Source organism: Aquarana catesbeiana, linkage group LG01 (genome assembly GCF_042186555.1).
Source record: "Aquarana catesbeiana isolate 2022-GZ linkage group LG01, ASM4218655v1, whole genome shotgun sequence".
In the NCBI taxonomy this organism is placed as follows: domain Eukaryota; kingdom Metazoa; phylum Chordata; class Amphibia; order Anura; family Ranidae; genus Aquarana; species Aquarana catesbeiana.
The window spans coordinates 174,540,914-174,566,110 of record NC_133324.1 but is presented as its reverse complement, the minus strand read 5'-3'; the positions used below and the strand labels follow the sequence as shown (position 1 = coordinate 174,566,110).

The 25,197-nt window shown below is 46.8% G+C and overlaps 1 protein-coding gene across 1 annotated transcript in view; it reads left to right on the top strand.

The window, feature by feature from the left end:
• Positions 1-25,197, top strand: part of SLCO4C1 (solute carrier organic anion transporter family member 4C1) — a 121,937-nt gene that overhangs the window by 80,037 nt on the left and 16,703 nt on the right. The window contains exons 8-10 of the mRNA XM_073624568.1: positions 19,448-19,643; positions 21,228-21,384; positions 24,755-24,951. Coding sequence (XP_073480669.1) covers positions 19,448-19,643; positions 21,228-21,384; positions 24,755-24,951 — 550 coding nt within the window. The remainder of the gene's footprint in view (positions 1-19,447; positions 19,644-21,227; positions 21,385-24,754; positions 24,952-25,197) is intronic.

Here is a 25,197-nt window from a genome sequence, read left to right as displayed (position 1 = left end):
GCATTTGATGGGCACAAGTGGCTGCAAATGATGGGCACAAGTGGCTGCATTTGATGGGCACAAGTGGCTGCATTTGATGGGCACAAGTGGTTGCATATGATGGGCACAAGTGGATTCATTTGACAAACACAAGTGGCTGCATATGATGGGCACAAGTGGCTGCGTATACTGGGCACAGTGGCTGCATATGATGGGCACAAGTGGCTGCATATACTGGGCACAAGCGGCTGCATATGATAGGCACAAGTGGCTGCATTTGATGGGCACAAGTGGCTGCATATGATGGGGACAGTGGCTGCATATGATGGGAACAGTGGCAGCGTATGATGGGCACAAGTGGCTGCATTTGACAGGCACAAGTGGCTGAATATGATGGACACAAGTGGCTGCATATACTGGGCACAAATGGCTGCATATGATGGGCACAAGTGGCTGCATTTGATGGGCATAAGTGGCTGCATATACTGGGCACACGTAGCTGCATTTGATGGGCACAAGTGGCTGCATATACTGGGCACACGTAGCTGCATTTGATGGGCACAAGTGGCTGCATATGATGAGCACAAGTGGCTGCATATAATGGGCACAAGTGGCTGCATTTGATGGGCACAAGTGGCTGCATATACTGGGCACAAGTGGCTGCATATGATGGGCACAGTGGCAGCGTATGATGGGCACAAGTGGCTGCATTTGACAGGCACAAGTGGCTGCATATGATGGACACAAGTGGCTGCATATACTGGGCACAAGTGGCTGCATATGATGGGCACAAGTGGCTGCATTTGATGGGCATAAGTGGCTGCATATACTGGGCACACGTAGCTGCATTTGATGAGCACAAGTGGCTGCATATAATGGGCACAAGTGGCTGCATTTGATGGGCACAAGTGGCTGCATATACTGGGCACAAGTGGCTGCATATGATGGGCACAGTGGCAGCGTATGATGGGCACAAGTGGCTGCATTTGACAGGCACAAGTGGCTGCATATGATGGACACAAGTGGCTGCATATACTGGGCACAAGTGGCTGCATATGATGGGCACAAGTGGCTGCATTTGATGGGCATAAGTGGCTGCATATACTGGGCACACGTAGCTGCATTTGATGGGCACAAGTGGCTGCATATGATGAGCACAAATGGCTGCATATAATGGGCACAAGTGGCTGCATTTGATGGGCACAAGTGGCTGCATATACTGGGCACAAGTGGCTGCATATGATGGGCACAGTGGTTGCATATGATGGGCACAAGTGGCTGCATATACTGAGCACAAGTGGCTGCATATGATGGCCACAAGTGGCTGCATTTGATGGGCACAAGTGGCTGCATATGATAGGCACAGTGGCTGCATTTGATGGACACAAGTTGATGGAAAAATTGTAAGTAATAGACCATTGCTTACTGCTCGTAGAGCCACAAACTTAAGGGATCGGTTGGTACATTCAGAGTATAATAGACCTAAAAAACGTAACTGGTTAACCAACCTCCCACCCCTTAAGGGCATGTACCCCTGTGGAAGATGTAATATGTGTAGATATGTAGATAGGACAGACGTGTTCACCAGCTCCGATGGTAAAAGACAGTTTAGAATTAACAGTTTTATAAACTGTACAACCACACGCGTAATCTATATGTTAACTTGCCCTTGCGGGCTTATTTATGTTGGTAAAACCAAAAGGGAACTAAGAATCAGAGCTGGTGAACACGTCCAGAGTATCCTGAATAAAGAAGACGATCGGCCCCTGTCCCTACATTTCCTTGAAAAACATGGTGGGAAACCGAATGGTCTCAAGTGTAAGGGCATCTATAGGCTCAACCTACCCCATAGACGCGGGGATTTTGATAGGATATTGTATCAGAAGGAGAAGATGTGGATTTTTTATTTGAATAGTATGCAGCCTTCCGGATTGAACAATGAGTTCAATTTGACGGCTTTTTTGGAGCAATAATTTGGCTGTAAATTAGATCTGAAAGTATAGATTGTTTATATTTAGGGAATTAATTTTCCCTCTGAGATCTACATCTTTTCATTGTGATGCACACTAGGGCTGACATTACTCAATAGCAGTGGGCTGCTGACAGCCTAATATTAGTGCTATCACCTCTTTACAATAGTAACAAATATATATATATATATATATATATATATATATATATATATATATATAAAAAAACTATAGTAGCCAAAATCCCTTTTCACTCCTCCCTGTTCTACTTCTTTCTATTCATGTTCCCACTGGGTCTATCTCTGAGCCACAGACGGGCCGAGGAGACTCAAATTGTGAAATTTTAGGAACTATGTAGTAACTATGATCTGTGTTTTATCTGGATCTGCAGCACATTTGTATGTATTTGTGTGATTGCACTAGTGGTGAATGTGAATTATGGTTAGTCTGCCGTGCCCAGGTGTTGACTATAATTAATGTATACCGAGCATCAGCTGTTCGGCTATTTGAGCATAGAGACGTGGGCACTGCGCATGCTCTGATGAAGCTTGGCAACAAGTGAAACGCGTAAGCGTCTAACAAACGCACTGGTGGGACACCGGACTCCACATACAGTTGAGGAGTTACCCCCGACCATACAGGACCATACAGGACTGCTCTGCCTGATTCCGAGCTGTTGGGGTGGGCTCTGCGGCTGCTGCTGGGGCTGAGTTCTTCCCTAGACAATCTGACGCACTAAGTCCGTAAGCTTTGGACTCTGAGGCATACTGTACAACTCAACAGGAAGACCGGAAGACAACAGCTGCTGTCAGCAATGGATGAACATGCTGTATGAACACTCCACCATACCGAGTCAGTGCGGCTATCACGATCTTTGCGGGCTCTGATATTCATCTATGGAAGACATCAAACGGTGAGCTGTGTAGTGCTCCAACATATAGGAGGTATACTGATCATTACTGTCTACCGTTTGTTTCCTTGACAAAGATGTGAGCCTGCCATTTTAATTCCTGCTAACAGCCTGCAATACGGGGATATCCAATCCAATATTCTGTTTGAATTGGAGTTAGCTTTTTTCCTAGATAATATGCGGATGGAACTTTTTTCCAATCACCAGCACTTGCACCTTACTTAACGAGTACCGATGGAACACTAATCAATCTACTTATGGTCCTCTTTAGGAACTGCATTATTATTACATAGGCTGGACCCGGGTCTCTGATATCCAATAATATGTGTGTAAGGATGAGAGTGATTGAAGTGTATGGAGTGAACCGGTGGCCACCAGTGTCCTATTTTTAATTCATGGTTTGTAGATAGGTTTATTTGTTTAATTGGGACAATCAATAAAGATATTTAGGTATATATCCAATTGTTCTAGTAGTGAACTGTCTGTTGGAGCTCCTTTCTCCTCCCCCCCTTTTTGTGTATGCACAAGTGGCTGCATATGACGGGCATAAGTGGCTGCATATGATGGGCACAAGTGGATTCATTTGACAAACACAAGTGGCTGCATATGATGGGCACAAGTGGCTGCATATGATGGGCACAAGTGGCTGCATATACTGGGCACAAGCGGCTGCATATGATGGGCACAAGTGGCTGCATATGATGGGCACATGTGGCTACATATGATAGGCACAAGTGGCTGCATTTGATGGGCACAAGTGGCTGCATATGATGAGCACAGTGGCTGCATATGATGGGCACAGTGGCAGCGTATGATGGGCACAAGTGGCTGCATTTGAATGGCACAAGTGGCTGCATATACTGGGCACAAGTGGCTGCATATGATGGGCACAAGTGGCTGCATTTGATGGGCATAAGTGGCTGCATATACTGGGCACACATGGCTGCATTTGATGGGCAAAAGTGGCTGCATATGATGAGCACAAGTGGCTGCATATAATGGGCACAAGTGGCTGCATTTGATGGGCACAAGTGGCTGCATATACTGGGCACAAGTGGTTGCATATGATGGGCACAAGTGGCTGCATATACTGGGCACAAGTGGCTGCATATGATGGGCACAAGTGGCTGCATTTGATGGGCACAAGTGGCTGCATATGATGGGCACAAGTGGCTGCATTTGATGGGCACAAGTGGCTGCATTTGATGGGCACAAGTGGTTGCATATGATGGGCACAAGTGGCTGCATATGATGGGCACAGTGGCTGCATTTGATGGACACAAGTGGCTGCATTTGATGGGCACAAGTGGCTGCATTTGATGGGCACAAGTGGCTGCATATGATGGGCACAAGTGGCTGCATATGATGGGCACAAGTGGCTGCATATGATGGGCACAAGTGGCTGCATATGACGGGGCACAAGTGGCTGCATATGATGGGCACAAGTGGATTCATTTGACAAACACAAGTGGCTGCATATGATGGGCACAAGTGGCTGCATATACTGGGCACAGTGGCTGCATATGATGGGCACAAGTGGCTGCATATACTGTGTTATATCCTCTGAGTTGTGAGAGACACAAGACTCTGGTCTGGAACAATGGATGTTTATTACAGTACACACTGTACACTGCAACATGCATCTCAGGACAGGTACATCTTATATGCTTCCTTACATGTGCTCTAAGATGGCTACTATACCCCTTGACCCTTGTCATCACTCCTGGGTGGAGCCAGCCTTAAAGTGACAGTACATGTGGAACCTTTCAGGTATAACACCTTCCATCCATCCCTAAAAAAAAAAAAAATTACAACAAAACGAGAAAAGCACAAAACATTAACTAATAACTGTCCAATAACAGTCCTCCAAACACAGGAGATGCACCGGATATTTCCTGCATCCAGATGTGAGACCAAGCTTCCAGGGACAGTTGCGGGGATACAATGTCATCAGATCACTTTCGGCGGCCCCGTCGAAAGTCTCGTACCCGGTCTGGAAGCTGAAACCGATCAGGAGGGCGACAGTGTCGTTGAGGTCGGGCACCCACGACTCGGGACCGGAGAAAACAGGGCTAGCCGGCGGGGCCAAGAAGAGATCCACCAGCTTAGTGGGTGAACAGACCTCTGGACCAGGGCTGGAGGGCTCTGTTGGAGCTGAGTTCAAAAGTTCAGAGTCCCTCCAATCATCAGTCCCCGTGCATTCTGATCCGCTGGGAGCAGATCCTTGCGACACTGGTGGTTCAGCTGGCGTCAGGGATTCGGGCAATTGAAAACGAGGACGCAGTTGGTCTGCATGCCGTCTGCAAATGGAACCATCTTCCAGGCAGACCCTATACATCTTGGGTCCCAAAGTCTCTGCAATGACAGCAGGAAGCCACCGGGCGTTGGAAGCCCCATAAGATCGGGCCCATACTTTTTGTTGGGCTGTGAATCGAGGGAGCTCATCATGTTTGACCATCTTGTCTTGGGATTGCAGTACATGTTCCTGGACTGTTTGAGGACGGAGCATGTCCAAAACAGTCCATGGCTGCCGACCCAGAAGGAGTTCTGCTGGAGTTTTCCCGGTAGTTGCATGTGGTGGGTTTCTGTAAGCAGAAAGGAAGGAGTCCAGCTGCTGGGGTGACAGGGACAGTTGTTTACTTGCAGCCACTGTAGCTTTGAAATAGCATTTAAAAGTCTGCACAAACCGTTCTGCTTGACCATTAGTAGCCGGGTGGTAAGGTGCAGTCAACTTGTGCTTGATGTTGTGGGCAGTCAGGAAACGCTGAAACTCCTGACTGGTGAATTGTGCACCATTGTCAGTGACGATCTCTCTGGGGTATCCAAACGTAGCAGCGAGATGTAACAGTATGGAAACCGTTGCCTTAGTCGTTGGCTGAGTAACAGGAATTCCTCAGGCCACTTTGAATGGGCGTCCACTATGATCAAGAAGGTGTGTCCTCTGATCGGGCCTGCAAAGTCCAAGTGTAGGCGAAACCAAGGAACCGTGGGCCAAGTCCAGGGCTGGACACACCCTCGAGGAGGGTCTCTTGCAGTTTGTGCACATCCAGCACAAGCATTCACATATGTTGTGATATCTGAGTCTAGGTTTGGCCACCACACATAGCCTCGGGCCTTTTGTTTCATACGTGTGCCCCCGGGATGACCAGTATGTAGCAAGCCCAAAATGTGTTTCCGTGTCTGTGGAATGATCACTCGGTCTCCCCATAAAACACAGTTGCCAGCCACAGTTAATTCCATACGCCTACGAAAATAAGGTTCATAATCCTGTGTGACGGTTGCAGGCCAACCGGACCGTACCCAGGAGAGTATTGTTTTCAGAAAGGTATCCTTCCGCTTAGAGACTTCAAAAGCCCATTGGCATGCAGCCGACCAGTCCCATCTTGAGTGTTTTTCCAAAAGCTTGTTCAGCGGAAACAAGGTGTGTGCCAGATCTGGCAGGAATTTGTGGTAATAGTTCAGCAAGCCAACGTATGATCGCAACTGCTGGACGTTGGTTGGGGCTGGAGCTTTGACTAAAGCATCAACCTTGGCTTCCGTGGTGTGTATACCCTCTGCATCCACTAGGTGGCCACAAAACTCCAATTTAGGCACCATGAATTGGCATTTTGCTAAGTTCACTTTTAGACCCTGTTCTTGGAGTCTCGCCAACACAAGCTCCACGTTCCGCTTGTGTTCCTGCTCTGTCCGTACTGTGATGAGCATGTCATCTAGCAGGCACTGCGTGAAAGGAATGTCCGCCAAAATCTCGTCCATTTTTTTCGTTGCCAAATGGCTGGGGTGGAGGCTACACCAAACACCATCCGAATGTATTCATACAGTCCCTTGTGGGTGTTGATGGTTAGAAACTTGCGGGAAGAAGGATGGACCTCAAACTGTAAATATGCTTGTCTGAGATCAAGCTTGGTGAACTTTTGGCCCCCTGCAAGAGAGGTAAAAATGTCATCTACTCTGGGTAGAGGATACTGGTCTATCTCCAGTTGGGAGTTCAGTGCCATGCGGAAATCGCCACAAATGCGTAAGTCCCCGTTCGCTTTCTTTACTGGTACAACTGGTGATGCCCACTCGCTGTGCTCTACCTTGGAGATGACACCTTGTTCCTCCAGCCGACTTAGTTCTGCTTCCACTCCTGCTCTCAGTGCGAAAGGTACTGTCCGAGCTTTGAAGAACTTAGGCTGAGCGTTGGGTTTTAGCTTGAGTCTTACACAGTCGTGCTTTATTTTCCCCAACTGGTCATCAAAGATCTTTGGGAAACGCTGCTTCAGGGACACCACCCATCCCTCATTATCTCCTAATGGAATTGTAACAGAGTTACAGGGATTTATGGTGATGTCTGGCATACCAAAGTGAGCAATCCAGTCCCTCCCAAAGAGAGGGGGTCCCCCATTTTCTAGGATATATAATGGCAGTCTCTTTGTCTGTCCCTTGTACAATACTTGTACTTTCGCATAACCCAGTGGGTAGAGTATCTGCTGTGAATATGTCTGTAGTTTGATTGGTGTTGGGCGGACAGTTGTTTGGGTCTGAAGTTGTCTCCATTGTTTCTGGGTGATAACTGAAACTGCTGCTCCTGTGTCTACATCCATCTTGAGTTTCTTTCCCTCCACAGTTACCTCTACAGTCATTGCGGAGGGTGCTGAATGCATATAATGTATGTCTAATCTGTGGAGCACTTCCTCATCCTCTGACTCAGATGATGATGTATATCTTCCCATCATATATGTCTTTGTCTTGGGGTTCAGAGGTTGTTTATCTCGTACCTTCTTGCTACGGCAAACTCGTTTAAGATGGCCTGTCTTACCGCAATTATGACAGGTCTGATCCTTAAACCGGCAGACTTTGTGGTCATGGTCTGTATTTCCACAATGGTAGCAGGCTGACTCCCGACTTGGTGGGGGTCTGTATTTCCAGTTTGCGGCAGTTGGCTTGACTGCTGTTCTGAAAACTTCCTGTTTCACCTCTTCCCTTCTGCCCTGGGGGTTCAATTCCTCTGTATCTTTCACAGCCATTTCCATCACTGAAGCTATTTCAATTGCCTTTGTAAGGGTAAGATCTTTCTCTGTTAAAAGTCTCTTTTGGCTAGACTCACAATTCAGTCCCATTACAAACTTATCTCTCAGTGCAGTAGGTAGATACTCCCCAAAAGAACAGTTAGAGGCTAGTCTGCGAAGGGCGAGCACATAAGCTTTAATTTCTTCACCTGGCTGCTGCTGCCGCTGATAAAACTGAAATCTTTCTGCAATCTCTAATGGTTTAGGCTGGAAGTGATTCTCTAACAGTGTCAGGAGCTCTGCCAATGTCTTAGTTGCTGGCTTTACAGGGAAAAGGAGATCTCTAAGAGTGTCATATGTCTTAGCACCAACCACTGTCAGGAATACTGCTACTTGCATGTTGTCTGGGATGGCATTTGCACTGAAATACTGTTCCAGTCTCTCAACCCAGGAACTCCAGGATGTCTGTTCCCCATCAAATTCACCTAATGTCCCAATCAATGACATTTTCCTGCTGGGCTCTGTGATTGCTTTTATCCAGATGACAATCCACACTGCCTTTGTCTCTCTCTCAGACTGTTAGACACTTTGTAAATCCCATCCTCGTCGCCACTGTTATATCCTCTGAGTTGTGAGAGACACAAGACTCTGGTCTTGAATAATGGATGTTTATTACAGTACACACTGTACACTGCAACATGCATCTCAGGACAGGTACATCTTATATGCTTCCTTACATGTGCTCTAAGATGGCTACTATACCCCTTGACCCTTGTCATCACTCCTGGGTGGAACCAGCCTTAAAGTGACAGTACATGTGGAACCTTTCAGGTATAACATACTGGGCACAAATGGCTGCATATGATGAGCACAAGTGGCTGCATATACTAGGCACAAGTGGCTGCATATACTGGGCACAAGTGGCTGCATATGATGGGCACAAGTGGCTGCATTTGATGGGCACAAGTGGCTGCATATGATGGGCACAGTGGCTGCATTTGATCGACACAAGTGGTAGCATTTGATGGGCACAAGTGGCTGCATATGATGGGCACAAGTGGCTGCAAATGACGGGCACAAGTGGCTGCATATGATGGGCACAAGTGGATTCATTTGACAAACACAAGTGGCTGCATATGATGGACACAAGTGGCTGCATATACTGGGCACAGTGGCTGCATATGATGGGCACAAGTGGCTGCATATACTGGGCACAAGCGGCTGCATATGATGGGCACAAGTGCCTGTATATGATGGGCACATGTGGCTACATATGATAGGCACAAATGGCTGCATTTGATGGGCACACGTGGCTGCATATGATGGGCACAGTGGCTGCATATGATGGGCACAGTGGCAGCGTATGATGGGCACAAGTGGCTGCATTTGACAGGCACAAGTGGCTGCATATGATGGACACAAGTGGCTGCATATACTGGGCACAAGTGGCTGCATATGATGGGCACAAGTGGCAGCATTTGATGGGCATAAGTGACTGCATATACTGGGCACACATGGCTGCATTTGATGGGCACAAGTGGCTGCATATGATGAGCACAAGTGGCTGCATATAATGGGCACAAGTGGCTGCATTTGATGGGCACAAGTGGCTGCATATACTGGGCACAAGTGGTTGCATATGATGGGCACAAGTAGCTGCATATACTGGGCACAAGTGGCTGCATATGATGGGCACAAGTGGCTACATTTGATGGGCACAAGTGGCTGCATATGATGGGCACAAGTGGCTGCATTTGATGGGCACAAGTGGTTGCATATGATGGGCACAGTGGCTGCATATGATGGACACAGTGGCTGCATATGATGGGCACAAGTGGCTGCATTTGACAGGCACAAGTGGCTGCATATACTGGGCACAAGTGGCTGCATTTGATGGGCATAAGTGGCTGCATATACTGGGCACACATGGCTGCATTTGATGGGCACAAGTGGCTGATATGATGAGCACAAGTGGCTGCATGTAATGGGCACAAGTGGCTGCATTTGATGGGCACAAGTGGCTGCATATACTGGGCACAAGTTGTTGCATATGATGGGCACAAGTGGCTGCATATACTGGGCACAAGTGGCTGCATATGATGGGCACAAGTGGCTGCATTTGATGGGCACAAGTGGCTGCATATGATGGGCACAAGTGGCTGTATTTGATGGGCACAAGTGGTTGCATATGATGGGCACAAGTGGCTGCATATACTGGGCACAAGTGGCTGCATATACTGGGCACAAGTGGCTGCATATACTGGGTACAGTGGCTGCATTTGATGGACACAAGTGGCTGCATATACTGGGCACACATGGCTGCATTTGATGGGCACAAGTGGCTGATATGATGAGCACAAGTGGCTGCATTTGATGGGCACATGTGGCTGCATATGATGGACACAGTGGCTGCATTTGATGGGCACAAGTGGCTACATATGATGGGCACAAGTGGCTGCATATGACGGGCACAAGTGGCTGCATATGATGGGCACAAGTGGATTCATTTGACAAACACAAGTGGCTGCATATGATGGGCACAAGTGGCTGCATTTGATGGGCACAAGTGGTTGCATATGATGGGCACAAGTGGCTGCATATACTGGGCACAAGTGGCTGCATATACTGGGCACAAGTGGCTGCATATACTGGGTACAGTGGCTGCATTTGATGGACACAAGTGGCTGCATTTGATGGGCACAAGTGTCTGCATTTGATGGGCACAAGTGTCTGCATATGATGGGCACAAGTGGCTGCATATGATGGGCACAAGTGGCTGCATATGACGGGCACAAGTGGCTGCATATGATGGGCACAAGTGGATTCATTTGACAAACACAAGTGGCTGCATATGATGGGCACAAGTGGCTGCATATACTGGGCACAGTGGCTGCATATGATGGGCACAAGTGGCTGCATATACTGGGCACAAGCGGCTGCATATGATGGGCACAAGTGGCTGTATATGATGGGCACATGCGGCTACATATGATAGGGACAAGTGGCTGCATTTGATGGGCACAAGTGGCTGCATATGATGGGCACAGTGGCTGCATATGATGGGCACAGTGGCAGCGTATGATGGGCACAAGTGGCTGCATTTGACAGGCAAAAGTGGCTGCATATGATGGACACAAGTGGCTGCATATACTGGGCACAAGTGGCTGCATATGATGGGCACAAGTGGCTGCATTTGATAGGCATAAGTGGCTGCATATACTGGGCACACGTAGCTGCATTTGATGGGCACAAGTGGCTGCATATGATGAGCACAAGTGGCTGCATATAATGGGCACAAGTGGCTGCATTTGATGGGCACAAGTGGCTGCATATACTGGGCACAAGTGGCTGCATATGATGGGCACAGTGGTTGCATATGATGGGCACAAGTGGCTGCATATACTGAGCACAAGTGGCTGCATATGATGGGCACAAGTGGCTGCATTTGATGGGCACAAGTGGCTGCATATGATGGGAACAGTGGCTGCATTTGATGGACACAAGTGGCTGCATTTGATGGGCACAAGTGGCTGCATATGATGGGCACAAGTGGTTGCATATGATGGGCACAAGTGGATTCATTTGACAAACACAAGTGGCTGCATATGATGGGCACAAGTGGCTGCATATACTGGGCACAAGTGGCTGCATATACTGGGCACAAGCAGCTGCATATGATGGGCACAAGTGGCTGTATATGATGGGCACATGTGGCTACATAGGATAGGCACAAGTGGCTGCATTTGATGGGCACAAGTGGCTGCATATGATGGGCACAGTGGCTGCATATGATGGGCACAGTGGCCGCATATGATGGGCACAAGTGGCTGCATTTGACAGGCACAAGCGGCTGCATATGATGGGCACAAGTGGCTCTATATGATGGGCACATGCGGCTAAATATGATAGGCACAAGTGGCTGCATTTGATGGGCACAAGTGGCTGCATTTGACAGGCACAAGTGGCTGCATATGATGGACACAAGTGGCTGCATATACTGGGCACAAGTGGCTGCATATGATGTGCACAAGTGGCTGCATTTGATGGGCATAAGTGGCTGCATATACTGGGCACACATGGCTGCCTTTGATGGGCACAAGTGGCTGCATATGATGAGCACAATTGGCTGCATATAATGGGCACAAGTGGCTGCATTTTATGGGCACAAGTGGCTGTGTATACTGGGCACAAGTGGCTGCATATGATGGGCACAAGTGGCTGCATTTGATGGGCACAAGTGGCTGCATATGATGGACACAGTGGCTGCATTTGATGGGCACACGTGGCTGCATATGATGGGCACAAGTGGCTGCATATGACGGGCACAAGTGGCTGCATATGATGGGCACAAGTGGATTCATTTGACAAACACAAGTGGCTGCATATGATAGGCACAAATGGCTGCATATACTGGGCACAGTGGCTGCATATGATGGGCACAAGTGGCTGCATATACTGGGCACAAGCGGCTGCATATGATGGGCACAAGTGGCTGTGTATGATGGGCACATGTGGCTACATATGATAGGCACAAGTGGCTGCATTTGATGGGCACAAGTGGCTGCATATGATGGGCACAGTGGCTGCATATGATGGGCACAGTGGCCGCATATGATGGGCACAAGTGGCTGCATTTGACAGGCACAAGTGGCTGCTAGGGATGAGCCGAACACCCCCCTGTTCGGTTCGCACCAGAACATGCGAACAGGAAAAAAGTTCGTTCGAACACGCGAACACCGTTAAAGTCTATGGGACACGAACATGAATAATCAAAAGTGCTAATTTTAAAGGCTAATATGCAAGTTATTGTCATAAAAAGTGTTTGGGGACCTGGGTCCTGCCCCAGGGGACATGGATCAATGCAAAAAAAGTTTTAAAAACGTCCGTTTTTCAGGAGCAGTGATTTTAATAATGCTTAAAGTCAAACAATAAAAGTGTAATATCCCTTTAAATTTTGTACCTGGGGGGTGTCTATAGTATGCCTGTAAAGGGGCGCATGTTTCCTGTATTTAGAACAGTCTGACAGCAAAATGACATTTTGAAGGAAAAAACTCATTTAAAACTACCCGCGGCTATTGCATTGCCGACAATACACGTAGAAGTTCATTGATAAAAATGGCATGGGAATTCCCCAAAGGGGAACCCCGAACCAAAATTTAAAAAAAAAAATGACGTGGGAGTCCCCCTAAATTCCATACCAGGCCCTTCAGGTCTGGTATGGATATTAAGGGGAACCCCGGCCAAAATAAAAAAAAAAAGACGTGGGGTTCCCCCTAAATTCCATACCAGACCCTTCAGGTCTAGTATGGATTTTAAGGGGAACCCCGCGCCAAAAAAAACCAAAAAAAAACGGCGTGGGGTCCCCCCAAAAATCCATACCAGACCCTTATCCGAGCACGCAACCTGGCAGGCCGCAGGAAAAGAGGGGGGGACGAGAGTGCGGCCCCCCCCTCCTGAACCGTACCAGGCCACATGCCCTCAACATTGGGAGGGTGCTTTGGGGTAGCCCCCCAAAACACCTTGTCCCCATGTTGATGAGGACAAGGGCCTCATCCCCACAACCCTGGCCGGTGGTTGTGGGGGTCTGCGGGTGGGGGGCTTATCGGAATCTGGAAGCCCCCTTTAACAAGGGGACCCCCAGATCCCGGCCCCCCCCTGTGTGAAATGGTAAGGGGGTACTTACCCCTACCATTTCACTAAAAAACTGTCAAAAATGTTAAAAATGACAAGAGACAGTTTTTGACAATTCCTTTATTTAAATACTTCTTCTTTCTTCTATCTTCCTTCATCTTCTGGTTCTTCTGGTTCTTCTGGCTCTTCTGGTTCTTCCTCCGGCGTTCTCGTCCAGCATCTCCTCTGCGGCGTCTTCTATCTTCTCCTCGGGCCGCTCCGCACCCATGGCATGGGGGGGAGGCTCCTGCTCTTCTCTTCATCTTCTTCATCTTCTTCTCTTCTTCTTTTCTTCTCTTCTTCTCTTCTTCATTTTCTTCTCCGGGCCGCTCCACACCCATGCTGGCATGGAGGGAGGCTCCCGCTGTGTGACGGCGCTCCTCGTCTGACAGTTCTTAAATAACGGGGGGCGGGGCCACCCAGTGACTCCACCCCCCTCTGACGCACGGGACATGACGGGACTTCCCTGTGGCATTCCCCGTGATGTCACAGGGAAGTCCCGTCAAGTCACCGTGCGTCAGAGGGGGGCGGGGTCACCGGGTGGCCCCGCCCCCCGTTATTTAAGAACTGTCAGACGAGGAGCGCCGTCACACAGCGGGAGCCTCCCTCCATGCCAGCATGGGTGCGGAGCGGCCCAGAGAAGAAAATGAAGAAGAGAAGAAGAGAAGAAGAGAAGAAGAGAAGAAAAGAAGAAGAAAAGCAGATGAAGAAGATGAAGAGAAGAGCGGGAGCCTCCCCCCCATGCCATGGGTGCGGAGCGGCCCGAGGAGAAGAAGATAGAAGACGCCGCGGAGGAGATGCTGGACGAGAACGCCGGAGGAAGAACCAGAAGAGCCAGAAGAACCAGAAGATGAAGGAAGATGAAGGAAGATAGAAGAAAGAAGAAGTATTTAAATAAAGGAATTGTCAAAAACTGTCTCTTGTCATTTTTAACATTTTTGACAGTTTTTTAGTGAAATGGTAGGGGTAAGTACCCCCTTACTATTTCACACAGGGGGGGGGCCGGGATCTGGGGGTCCCCTTGTTAAAGGGGGCTTCCAGATTCCGATAAGCCCCCCGCCCGCAGACCCCCACAACCACCGGCCAGGGTTGTGGGGATGAGGCCTTTGTCCTCATCAACATGGGGATAAGGTGTTTTGGGGGGCTACTCCAAAGCACCCTCCCAATGTTGAGGGCATGTGGCCTGGTACGGTTCAGGAGGGGGGGCGCACTCTCGTCCCCCCCTCTTTTCCTGCGGCCTGCCAGGTTGCGTGCTCGGATAAGGGTCTGGTATGGATTTTTGGGGGGACCCCACGCCGTTTTTTTTTTTTTTGGCGCGGGGTTCCCCTTAAAATCCATACCAGACCTGAAGGGTCTGGTATGGAATTTAGGGGGAACCCCACGTCATTTTTTTTTTATTTTGGCCGGGGTTCCCCTTAATATCCATATCAGACCTGAAGGGCCTGGTATGGAATTTAGGGGGACTCCCACGTCATTTTTTTTTTTTAATTTTGGTTCGGGGTTCCCCTTTGGGGAATTCCCATGCCGTTTTTATCAAATCACTGCTCCTGAAAAAACGGCCGTTTTGAAAACTTTTTTTTGCATTGATCCATGTCCCCTGGGGCAGGACCTGGGTCCCCAAACACTTTTTATGACAATAACTTGCATATAAGCCTTTAAAATGAGCACTTTTGATTTCTCCCATAGACTTTTAAAGGGTGTTCCGCAGCATTCGAATTTGCCGCGAACACCCCAAATTGTTCGCTGTTCGACGAACTTGCGAACAGCTAATGTTCGAGTCGAACATGAGTTCAACTCGAACTCGAAGCTCATCCCTAGTGGCTGCATATTATGGACACAAGTGGCTGCATATACTGGGCACAAGTGGCTGCATATGATGGGCACAATTGGCTGCATTTGATGGGCATAAGTGGCTGCATATACTGGGCACACATGGCTGCATTTGATGGGCACAAGTGGCTGCATATGATGAGCACAAGTGGCTGCATATAATGGGCACAAGTGGCTGCATTTGATGGGCACAAGTGGCTGCATATACTGGGCACAAGTGGTTGCATATGATGAGCACAAGTGGCTGCATATACTGGGCACAAGTGGCTGCATATGATGGGCACAAGTGGCTGCATTTGATGGGCACAAGTGGCCGCATATGATGGGCACAGTGGCTGCATTTGATGGATACAAGTGGCTGCATTTGATGGGCACAAGTGGCTGCATATGATGGGCACAATGGCTGCATATGACGGCCACAAGTGGCAGCGTATGATGGGCACAAGTGGCTGCATTTGACAGGCACAAGTGGCTGCGTATACTGGGCACAAGTGGCTGCGTATACTGGGCACAAGTGGCTGCATTTGATGGGCACAAGTGGCTGCATATGATGGACACAGTGGCTGCATTTGATGGGCACAAGTGGCTGCATATGATGGGCACAGTGGCTGCATATGATGGGCACAGTGGCAGCGTATGATGGGCAAAAGTGGCTGCATTTGACAGGCACAAGTGGCTGCATATTATGGACACAAGTGGCTGCATATACTGGGCACAAGTGGCTGCATATGATGGGCACAAGTGGCTGCATTTGATGGGCATAAGTGGCTGCATATACTGGGCACACTTGGCTGCATTTGATGGGCACAAGTGGCTGCATATGATGAGCACAAGTAGCTGCATATAATGGGCACAAGTGGCTGCATTTGATGGGCACAAGTGGCTGCATATACTGGGCACAAGTGGTTGCATATGATGAGCACAAGTGGCTGCATATACTGGGCACAAGTGGCTGCATATACTGGGCACAAGTGGCTGCATATGATGGGCACAAGTGGCTGCATTTGATGGGCACAAGTGGCCGCATATGATGGGCACAGTGGCTGCATTTGATGGATACAAGTGGCTGCATTTGATGGGCACAAGTGGCTGCATATGATGGGCACAATGGCTGCATATGAGGGCCACAAGTGGCTGCATATGATGGGCACAAGTGGATTCATTTGACAAACACAAGTGGCTGCATATGATGGGCACAAGTGGCTGCATATACTGGGCACAGTGGCTGCATATGATGGGCACAAGTGGCTGCATATACTGGGCACAAGCGGCTGCATATGATGGGCACAAGTGGCTATATATGATTGGCACATGCGGCTACATATGATAGGCACAAGTGGCTGCATATGATGGGCACAAGTAGCTGCATATGATGGGCACAGTGGCCGCGTATGATGGGCACAAGTGGCTGCATTTGACAGGCACAAGTGGCTGCATTTGACAGGCACAAGTGGCTGCATATGATGGACACAAGTGGCTGCATTTGATGGGCATAAGTGGCTGCATATACTGGGCACAAGTGGCTGCATATGATGTGCACAAGTGGCTGCATTTGATGGGCATAAGTGGCTGCATATACTGGGCACACGTGGCTGCATTTGATGGGCACAAGTGGCTGCATATGATGAGCACAAGTGGCTGCATATAATGGGCACAAGTGGCTGCATTTTATGGGCACAAGTGGCTGCATTTTATGGGCACAAGTGGCTGCATATGATGGGCACAAGTGGCTGCATTTGATGGGCACAAGTGGCTGCATATGATGGGCACACTGGCTGCATTTGATGGACACAAGTTGCTGCATTTGATGGGCACAAGTGGCTGCATATGATGGGCACAGGGGCTGCATATGATGGGCACAGGGGCTGCATATGATGGGCACAAGTGGCTGCATATGATGGACACATGTGGCTGCGTTTGACAGGCACAAGTGGCTGCATATGATGGGCACAAGTGGCTGCATATACTAGGCACAGTGGCTGCATATGATGGACACAAGTGGCTGCATATGATGGGCACAAGTGGTTGTATATGATGGGCACATGTGGCTGCATATGATGGGCACAAGTGGCTGCATTTGTGGGGCACAAGTGGCTGCATATGATGGGCACAGTGGCTGCATATGATGGGCACAGCAGCCGCGTATGATGAGCACAGCAGCCGCGTATGATAAGCACAAGTGGCTGCATTTGACAGACACAAGTGGCTGCATATGATGGGCACAAGTGGCTGCATATACTGGGAACAAGTGGCTGCATATGATGGGCACAAGTGGCTGCATTTCATGGGCACAAGTGGCTGCATATACTGGGCACAAGTGTCTGCATTTGACGGGCACAAGTGGCTGCATATGATAGGCACAAGTGGATACATTTGATGGGCACAGTGGCTGAATATGATGGGCACAAGTGGCTGCATATGACGGGCACAGGTGGCTGCATTTGATGGGCACAAGTGGCTCCATATTATGGGCTCAAGTGGCTGCATATACTGGGCACATTTGGCTGCATATGATGGGCACAAGTGGCTGCATGTGATGGGCACAAGTGGCTGCATATACTGGGCACAAGTGGCTGCATATGATGGACACAAGTGGCTGCATATGATGGGCACAGTGGCTTCATATGATGGGCACACTGGCTGCATTTGATGGGCACAATGGTTGAATTTGTTGGGCACAAGTGGCTGCATATGATGGGCACATTGGCTGCATATGATGGGCACGAGTGGCTGCATTTGACGGGCACAAGTGGCTGCATATACTGGGCACAAGTGGCTGCATATGATGGGCACAAGTGGCTGCATATACTGAGCACAAGTGACTGTATATGATGGGCACAAGTGGCTGCATTTGATGGGCACAAGTGGCTTCATATGATGGGCACACTGGCTGCATTTGATGGGCACAAGTGGTTGAATTTGTTGGGCACAAGTGGCTGCATATGATGGGCACAAGTGACTGCATATGATGGGCACGAGTGGCTGCATTTGACGGGCACAAGTGGCTGCATATACTGGGCACAAGTGGCTGCATATGATGGGCACAAGTGGCTGCATATGATGGGCACAGTGGCTGCGTTTGATGGGCACAGTGGCTGCATATGATGGGCACAGTGGCTGCGTTTGATGGGCACAATAAGTGCAATTGATGGGCACAGTGGCTGTATTTGATTGGCACAATGGCTGCCTTTGATGGGCACAGTGAGGCTGCAATAGATGGGGGAGGTTAGTATTTTTCAGTTTGTTTGCGCCCCCAAAAAATTTTGAGCACCAGCCACCACTGCTCACTGGCAAACAAGATCTGGCAGCATTTTAGGCAGTGAGGAAGTGATGCTATAGGAGCGGATGAATGTTCTCTCTGGACACTTGCCCCCATCTCCCAATACAGGTAACTGACTCCTAGTCATGCCCTTCCCTCTTTCAGTCTGAGTGCTGCTGTATGCTGAATTACAATAGTCAGATACCGAATCAAATTCAGATACTCTTACCAGTTCTAATTCATCTCAAAAGTGTTCTATCCGGTTGAGGTCAGGACTGTGCAGGCCAGTCAAGTTCCTCCACTCCAACCTTGCTTATCCATGTCTTTATGGATCTTGCTTTGTGCATGGGTCCAAATCATTTGGTGGAGGGAGGATAATGGTGTGGGGTTGTTTTTCAGGGGTTGGGCTTGGACCCTTAGTTCCAGTGAAGGGAACTCTTAAGGCGTCAGCATATCAAGACATTTTAGACAATTTCATGCTCCCAACTTTGTGGCAACAGTTTGGGGATGGTCCCTTCCTGTTCCAACATGACTGCACACCAGTGCACAAACAAGTTCCATAACTCAATATGGTACCCTATGGAAGTTCCATAACTCAATATTGAACCCTACGGACTTCCATAACTCAATATTGAACCCTACTGACTAAGACTGGGATGCCATTAAAGTTCATGTGCGTGTAAAGGCAAACATGCCTATACTTTTGGTAATGTAGTGTATGTTAATATATGTATTTTATATCTGCCTTGTGTTCAACATTAATGCTTTGCTCCTTGCATTGGTTCATTAAAAAAGCATATTAATGTTCATCCCTGCTCTTCCTATTTCAACTTCCCAGGTGGTGTACTAATTCCAGCAGCAGCAATTGGACAAGTCATCGGTGGTATAATTGTCTCAAAATTCAAGTTTGATTGTAAAAACATTATTCGATTCTCAATAATACTGTCCTTTGTGTCTCTGGCTTTGGTAACAGTCTTTATTTTTGCAAAGTGTGGCAATGAGCCATTTGCTGGTGTTACAGTGAGTTATAATGGGTAAGTACATGGTGGATGTCTTGCTATGAGTGACTTTTTTAGATTCATACTACCTTTTTATGGTTATGTTTATTTCTTTCATGTTAATTTAGCTGATTTACACATACTACTCAAAATGACCATTTAATATTCCTATTATGTGTATTCCTATTTAAATTGTCACCCTAATACCCTTTCAAAGGAACTCTGTCTTACAAGACATTATATCATACCACTCATCCACAGAAATGTGGCGTGACTTTGGCAAATTCATTTTGCCAGGAAATTACTGAGGCGTTGGAGCTGCTGGAGTGCTGCACAGGCCAAATTAGCTTAAAAGTAAATTATATACTTTTAGTCTGGATTCGCACCTACTGTGTGTGCATGCATTCATGTGTACCTCACTAAAACGTTCTGTACAGAGACGGATTGGGAACCTAAGGCCTGGGGGTCAAATTCAACCAATCAGCTCTTTCATGGTAGGGACAGATTTATGTGTGCTAAAGAAAGTAGACCGCTCAAGGTGTGCCATGGTGCAGCATTGATTGATGAGAAAGCTAGGTGTTCCTAAAGGACCTCTTTTAATCTGACTTTTGGCATCTGGTCACATGACATCTCAGAACTGAAAAGGAGGTCAGTACTGGACTGCATCCCTCTACCAGAGATAATGATTGCAAGTCTAAACAGAGAGCAGGTAGCTATATAATGCCCACCACTTGTCACCACCACTGACCGAGCGCCACTCTGATTGATGTCTGAATTTGGAAATATACATACTACCAACACAACTTACCTTAATATTGCTGATCCCCCTTCCCCCTAGCCCAGTCCTCCTTTGACTTGTACAAGTATATTGCAATTTACTCTGAACACAAATATACAGAATAAATAAATGCACCTGGGAAAATGGCATACCACAATACACAGATGTGAATGCAGCTTACTTTAAAGCGTTTGTTACCCCCTTTGTGTGAAATCCCTGGTGTTCCTGCCAGTTCCTCTGCTTTTCTATTAAAAACTGAACACACTAAGCAAGAGAGCACGCCATGGTCAGTTCTCTAGCTCAGTGTTTCTCAACTCCAGTCCTCAAGGCGCCCCAACAGGTCATGTTTTCAGGCTTACCATTATTTTTCACAGGTAATTTGATCAGTTTCACTGCCTTAGTAATTACCACAGCTGTTTCATCTGAGGGAAATCCTGAAAACATGACCTGTTGGGGCGCCTTGAGGGCTGGAGCTGAGAAACACTGCTCTAGCTATGCTGGGAACTCAGTGTGCTCTCCTCCAATGATCAGACTTGTCCTGACATGCCCCCACTGCACAGCCATTCACTGGGAAGCTCCGTGTGCTGCTGCTTCTCCTTCCCCAGCTCTTATGCAGCTGAGAACAGAGGGAATGTGATCACTTTTAAAAAAGGGAAGAAAGGTATTTTTATTTTTTTTATTTTTTATTTTTTTATCTATACAAAAATGGTTTGCCTTTCATTTCTATTTTAAACTGAATGGGTTGTTTTATAAGGTGATCATTTACAATCACTTTAGGTTGTTAAATTAATATCAATTATTAAAAAAATGTTTCTACTTCTTTCCATTATTTGTAATCGTAGGACTGATAAAATTGATGAATTGTTGTCCTCGTGTAATAGTAACTGCTCCTGCGCCCGTTCCTTTTATGACCCAGTTTGTGCTGCTGATGGAGTCCAGTATTTTTCATCTTGTTATGCTGGATGTTTATCCACTGAAGTATCTAGCGATGGAACTAAGGTAATCTTTTTTTTTTTTTACTTAAAAAAAGATCAAGTGTACCATTTAAATGAAAAAGGTGTTTTTATAAAGGGTCTGGAAGAGTATAAAATGGAATTTGCTCCAGGCAAGCATTGGAGGGAGGCTGCAGTATCTTTGGTTGGGTTGGAAAAAGATAGGGAAGATAATCCCTGTATCCCTTTAGATGTTTATGCTCACTGCTTATCCCAGCTAGCCAAGCGTGAGAAAGCCTAGGCAGCATATATACCAGAAGCAATGCCAGTGGTGCCATCTTTAAGAGTTATAACTGCAAATTACTTTATTGGGGCACCCAAGAACATTTGAACTCATAGTATCTGTGATGATCCTGTACAGCTTTCTAAAAGAGGTCATTAGAGGAAAATAAAGTTTTCAAAATGAACATATTCTTTAATGAATAACTCACAATAAGCTAAAAATGACTGCAGTATACGGTTTTAAGACGTATTTACTTATCTTTTCATGTGAAGCAGCTAAAGTAATTTGCATCATGATGCCTGACACTTGAACAGATTATATCCGGGCTTGTCTCTTTTGCTCTATCATGCTGACATACAGGACAGCTAAAACCTAACAACGCAATTAAACCTTGAATAACACTCCCACTGTGTTTCATTGGGTCAATTCTAAGCCAGCCGACGGCAGTGTGGATGTAATAGGAAATGACTATATAGACAAGGGAACAATGTGTGGAGTCCAGACTGAATGATATTCTTCAGGACATCATGAAGTGCATGTTATGGATACCATACAGCATAAGCATTGATACGTTGTAGAAATAAATGGACTTAAAGTAGAACTCTAGGCAAAACTTATTTTTTCATTTTGGATAGAGCAATGGAGGGTTATAACCCCTGTGTCCCATTGAGGAGATTTCCCTTCACTTCCTGTCCTATAGCCAACAGAAAGTGAGAGGAAATCCATGCAAATGAAGGGATTTCCTTGGGGACCCCCAGGTCACCAGAACTAATGTCCCCATCAGAAGATTTCCTCCCTATTACTTTTCTGGGGACAATCCAAAATTTGAGCTTTTCTTTTACTTTAACTTTTACTTTAACTTTCAATGATAATGGTAAAAAGGGCAAATAGAGAAGGTGATCTCTTAAACTGACAGGGGTTCTAATCTCTCCAGTCTATCCAAAACTATAAAAAAAAAGTTTTGCCTTTAGTTTAAGGCCCCAACTATTGCTGAACATGCTAAAATGGTAAAGCATGAGTGTTTGTGGCCTTATACTGTAATTTGTATTATTTGAACAGGAGTAATCACATTCATGATCATAGCACTAATCTCTTTAAAGTGGTTGTAAACCCACTTTGAAAAAAAAAACTAACACCTGCAAGACAAAGGCATAATGAGCTAGTATGCATAGCATACTAGCTCATATGTAATACTCACCTGAGATCGAAGCCCTCGCTGCGGTGACTGTACACAGCACCGGCCGGCGACATCACTCCCGGGGGTTACTTCCAGGTATCGTGGCTCTGGCGCTGTGATTGGCCGGAGCCATGACGTCACTCCCGTGCAGGAGCCACCGGTAACGTCACCCTCACTGAAGCAAACCGCGTGTACGTGCCATTGCTTCAATTTGCTTCAGTGCACATGTGCCGATGACGTCGGCACATGCAAATACAGGGGATATCTTCAAAACCGTGCAGGTTTAGGAGATATCCTGGGTAGCTACAGGTAAGCCTTATTATATAGGCTTACCTGTGCAAAAAGTGGTCTGTAAGGGTTTACAACCACTTTAAAACAGGGATAACATTACTTTGTGGTGCACAAATGGGCAGGAATTTAAACTTACCGGCCTCCTCGTCAATTTAGCTTTTATTTATAGCTAGTTTCATTGTGGGCCTCTGACCACTGAGGACCCATTAAAAAAAAAAAAGTCCAGAATATAGGGTTACAACGTTCAGTGTATATCTGGTCACATTTGATGGCAGTGCTGCAAGTTAACTCATGCAGATGAATTGTTTAAATTGTTAGGCCTCCCAAAAAATGGACATATCATCTACTTGCAGTGACATTATCTCTATTACTCATTGATGTGCTGCACCCTATTTGCCTCAGCAAGGCCGCTTGTCACTGGATTCTAATTTATATCACATTATCAAAAAGGGAAGGGTGACATTCACTTGTTTTAGTAGTGCCAGGAATGGGAATAGGGACAAATACTACTAGGATTCTACCCAAGAAATTTCAAGAGATATCAGACAAAAATATGAGAGTTGTTAACCTTATTTTTAATTTTAATATTGAATGGTTCATTTACTAAAAGTTTGTCATAAACAAAATAACAGTGTTTTGCCTAACAACCAAAGATAAAGCAGGAAATTTCTTTCAACACATTGGGTGTTATTAACGAAAGGCAAATCCACTTTTCACTACAAGTGCACTTCAAGTGCACTTAGAAGTGCAGTCGCTGTAAATCTGAGGGGTAGATCTGAAATTAGGGGAAGCTCTGCTGATTTTATCATCCAATCATGTGCAAGATAAAATGCTGTTTTTTATTTAAATAAGACCTAGCGTGATTGTCAGTGATGGCTGCAATATAAGCCCCACCCCCCAAATAAGCCCTACCCTGTTTCCCCAAAAATAAGTCCTACCCTGAAAATAAGACCTACAAGGACTTTAACTAGGGCTTATTTGGAGGGTAGGGCTTATATTGCAGCCATCACCAACAATCACACTAGGTCTTATATTCGGGGAAACAGGGTAGGCTCTGTACAGAGGTGCATCACCTGCTCAGAGTGGGCCATGCCCGTGCCAGAAAGGTATCATGAATGTGACATTTAAAATGTACATTGTAAAATGTAAAAGGGAATACAGGTGATGTCATTACCCAAATGTGGGCAATGCCCATACTTGGAAAATAACTTGTCACTGAGTGGGCAGAGACTGATGGTGAACTGAAGAACTAGCTCCCCATCTGGTCCACTTTAATTCTGATTGACAACATGTGATGGTGGGTGGATTTGAAAGCTTCCTCTGCACTGATTAGCAGCTATGGATCTGTCAACAGCACTGTCAATCAAAATTAAAGTGGACCTGATTAGGAACTAGCCTCTCAGTTGCTCATCAAGCTCCATCCACCCAGGTACAAGACTCCTCAACCATGGGCCTGTCAGTGAGACGGGAGCAGTGTTTGGGGAGGGAGGAGAGGGATGAGGGCACTGTAGAAAGAAAGTTCGGTGTAGATATTCCTTCCTCAGTGCAGACACGGGCAAATTCATTCACCTATCTGTGGCTTTATACGTTTTCCCAAATGTGCCTTCTTATATCTTATTTTGGTGTGGGGGGTACAGGATTTCCACTACTTTCCAGTTCTATTTCAGTGAATGGTTTCTCTTTCAGATTTTCACCAATTGTTCCTGTGTGGGAGACCCATTAGAAAAAACATTGAAGCGAACATTACATTTGAATGCTTTTGAGGCCTTGCCTGGAAAATGTGAATCCACTTGTAAAAACCTGATATTATTTATGGTGTTTTTTTTCTTTGTGGTTGTTACTACTTTCATGACTGCAACACCAACAACAATTGCCATTCTGAGGTAAGCATGAGATATGCATTCTTGTCAGCTACACAAATGCACATGTGCATAGTACAGCACTTTATGGAAGTGTGTTAGAATGAGATGTGCTTCCAGGAATTACTAATTCAATACACATTGATCACCCATAGCTTTATGACCTCTGACAGGTTAAGTAAATAACATTGATAATATTGGTACAATGGCATCTAAAAATCGGAGAGATATATTAGGCAGAAAAGAAACGGTGCAACTGAAGTTGATGTG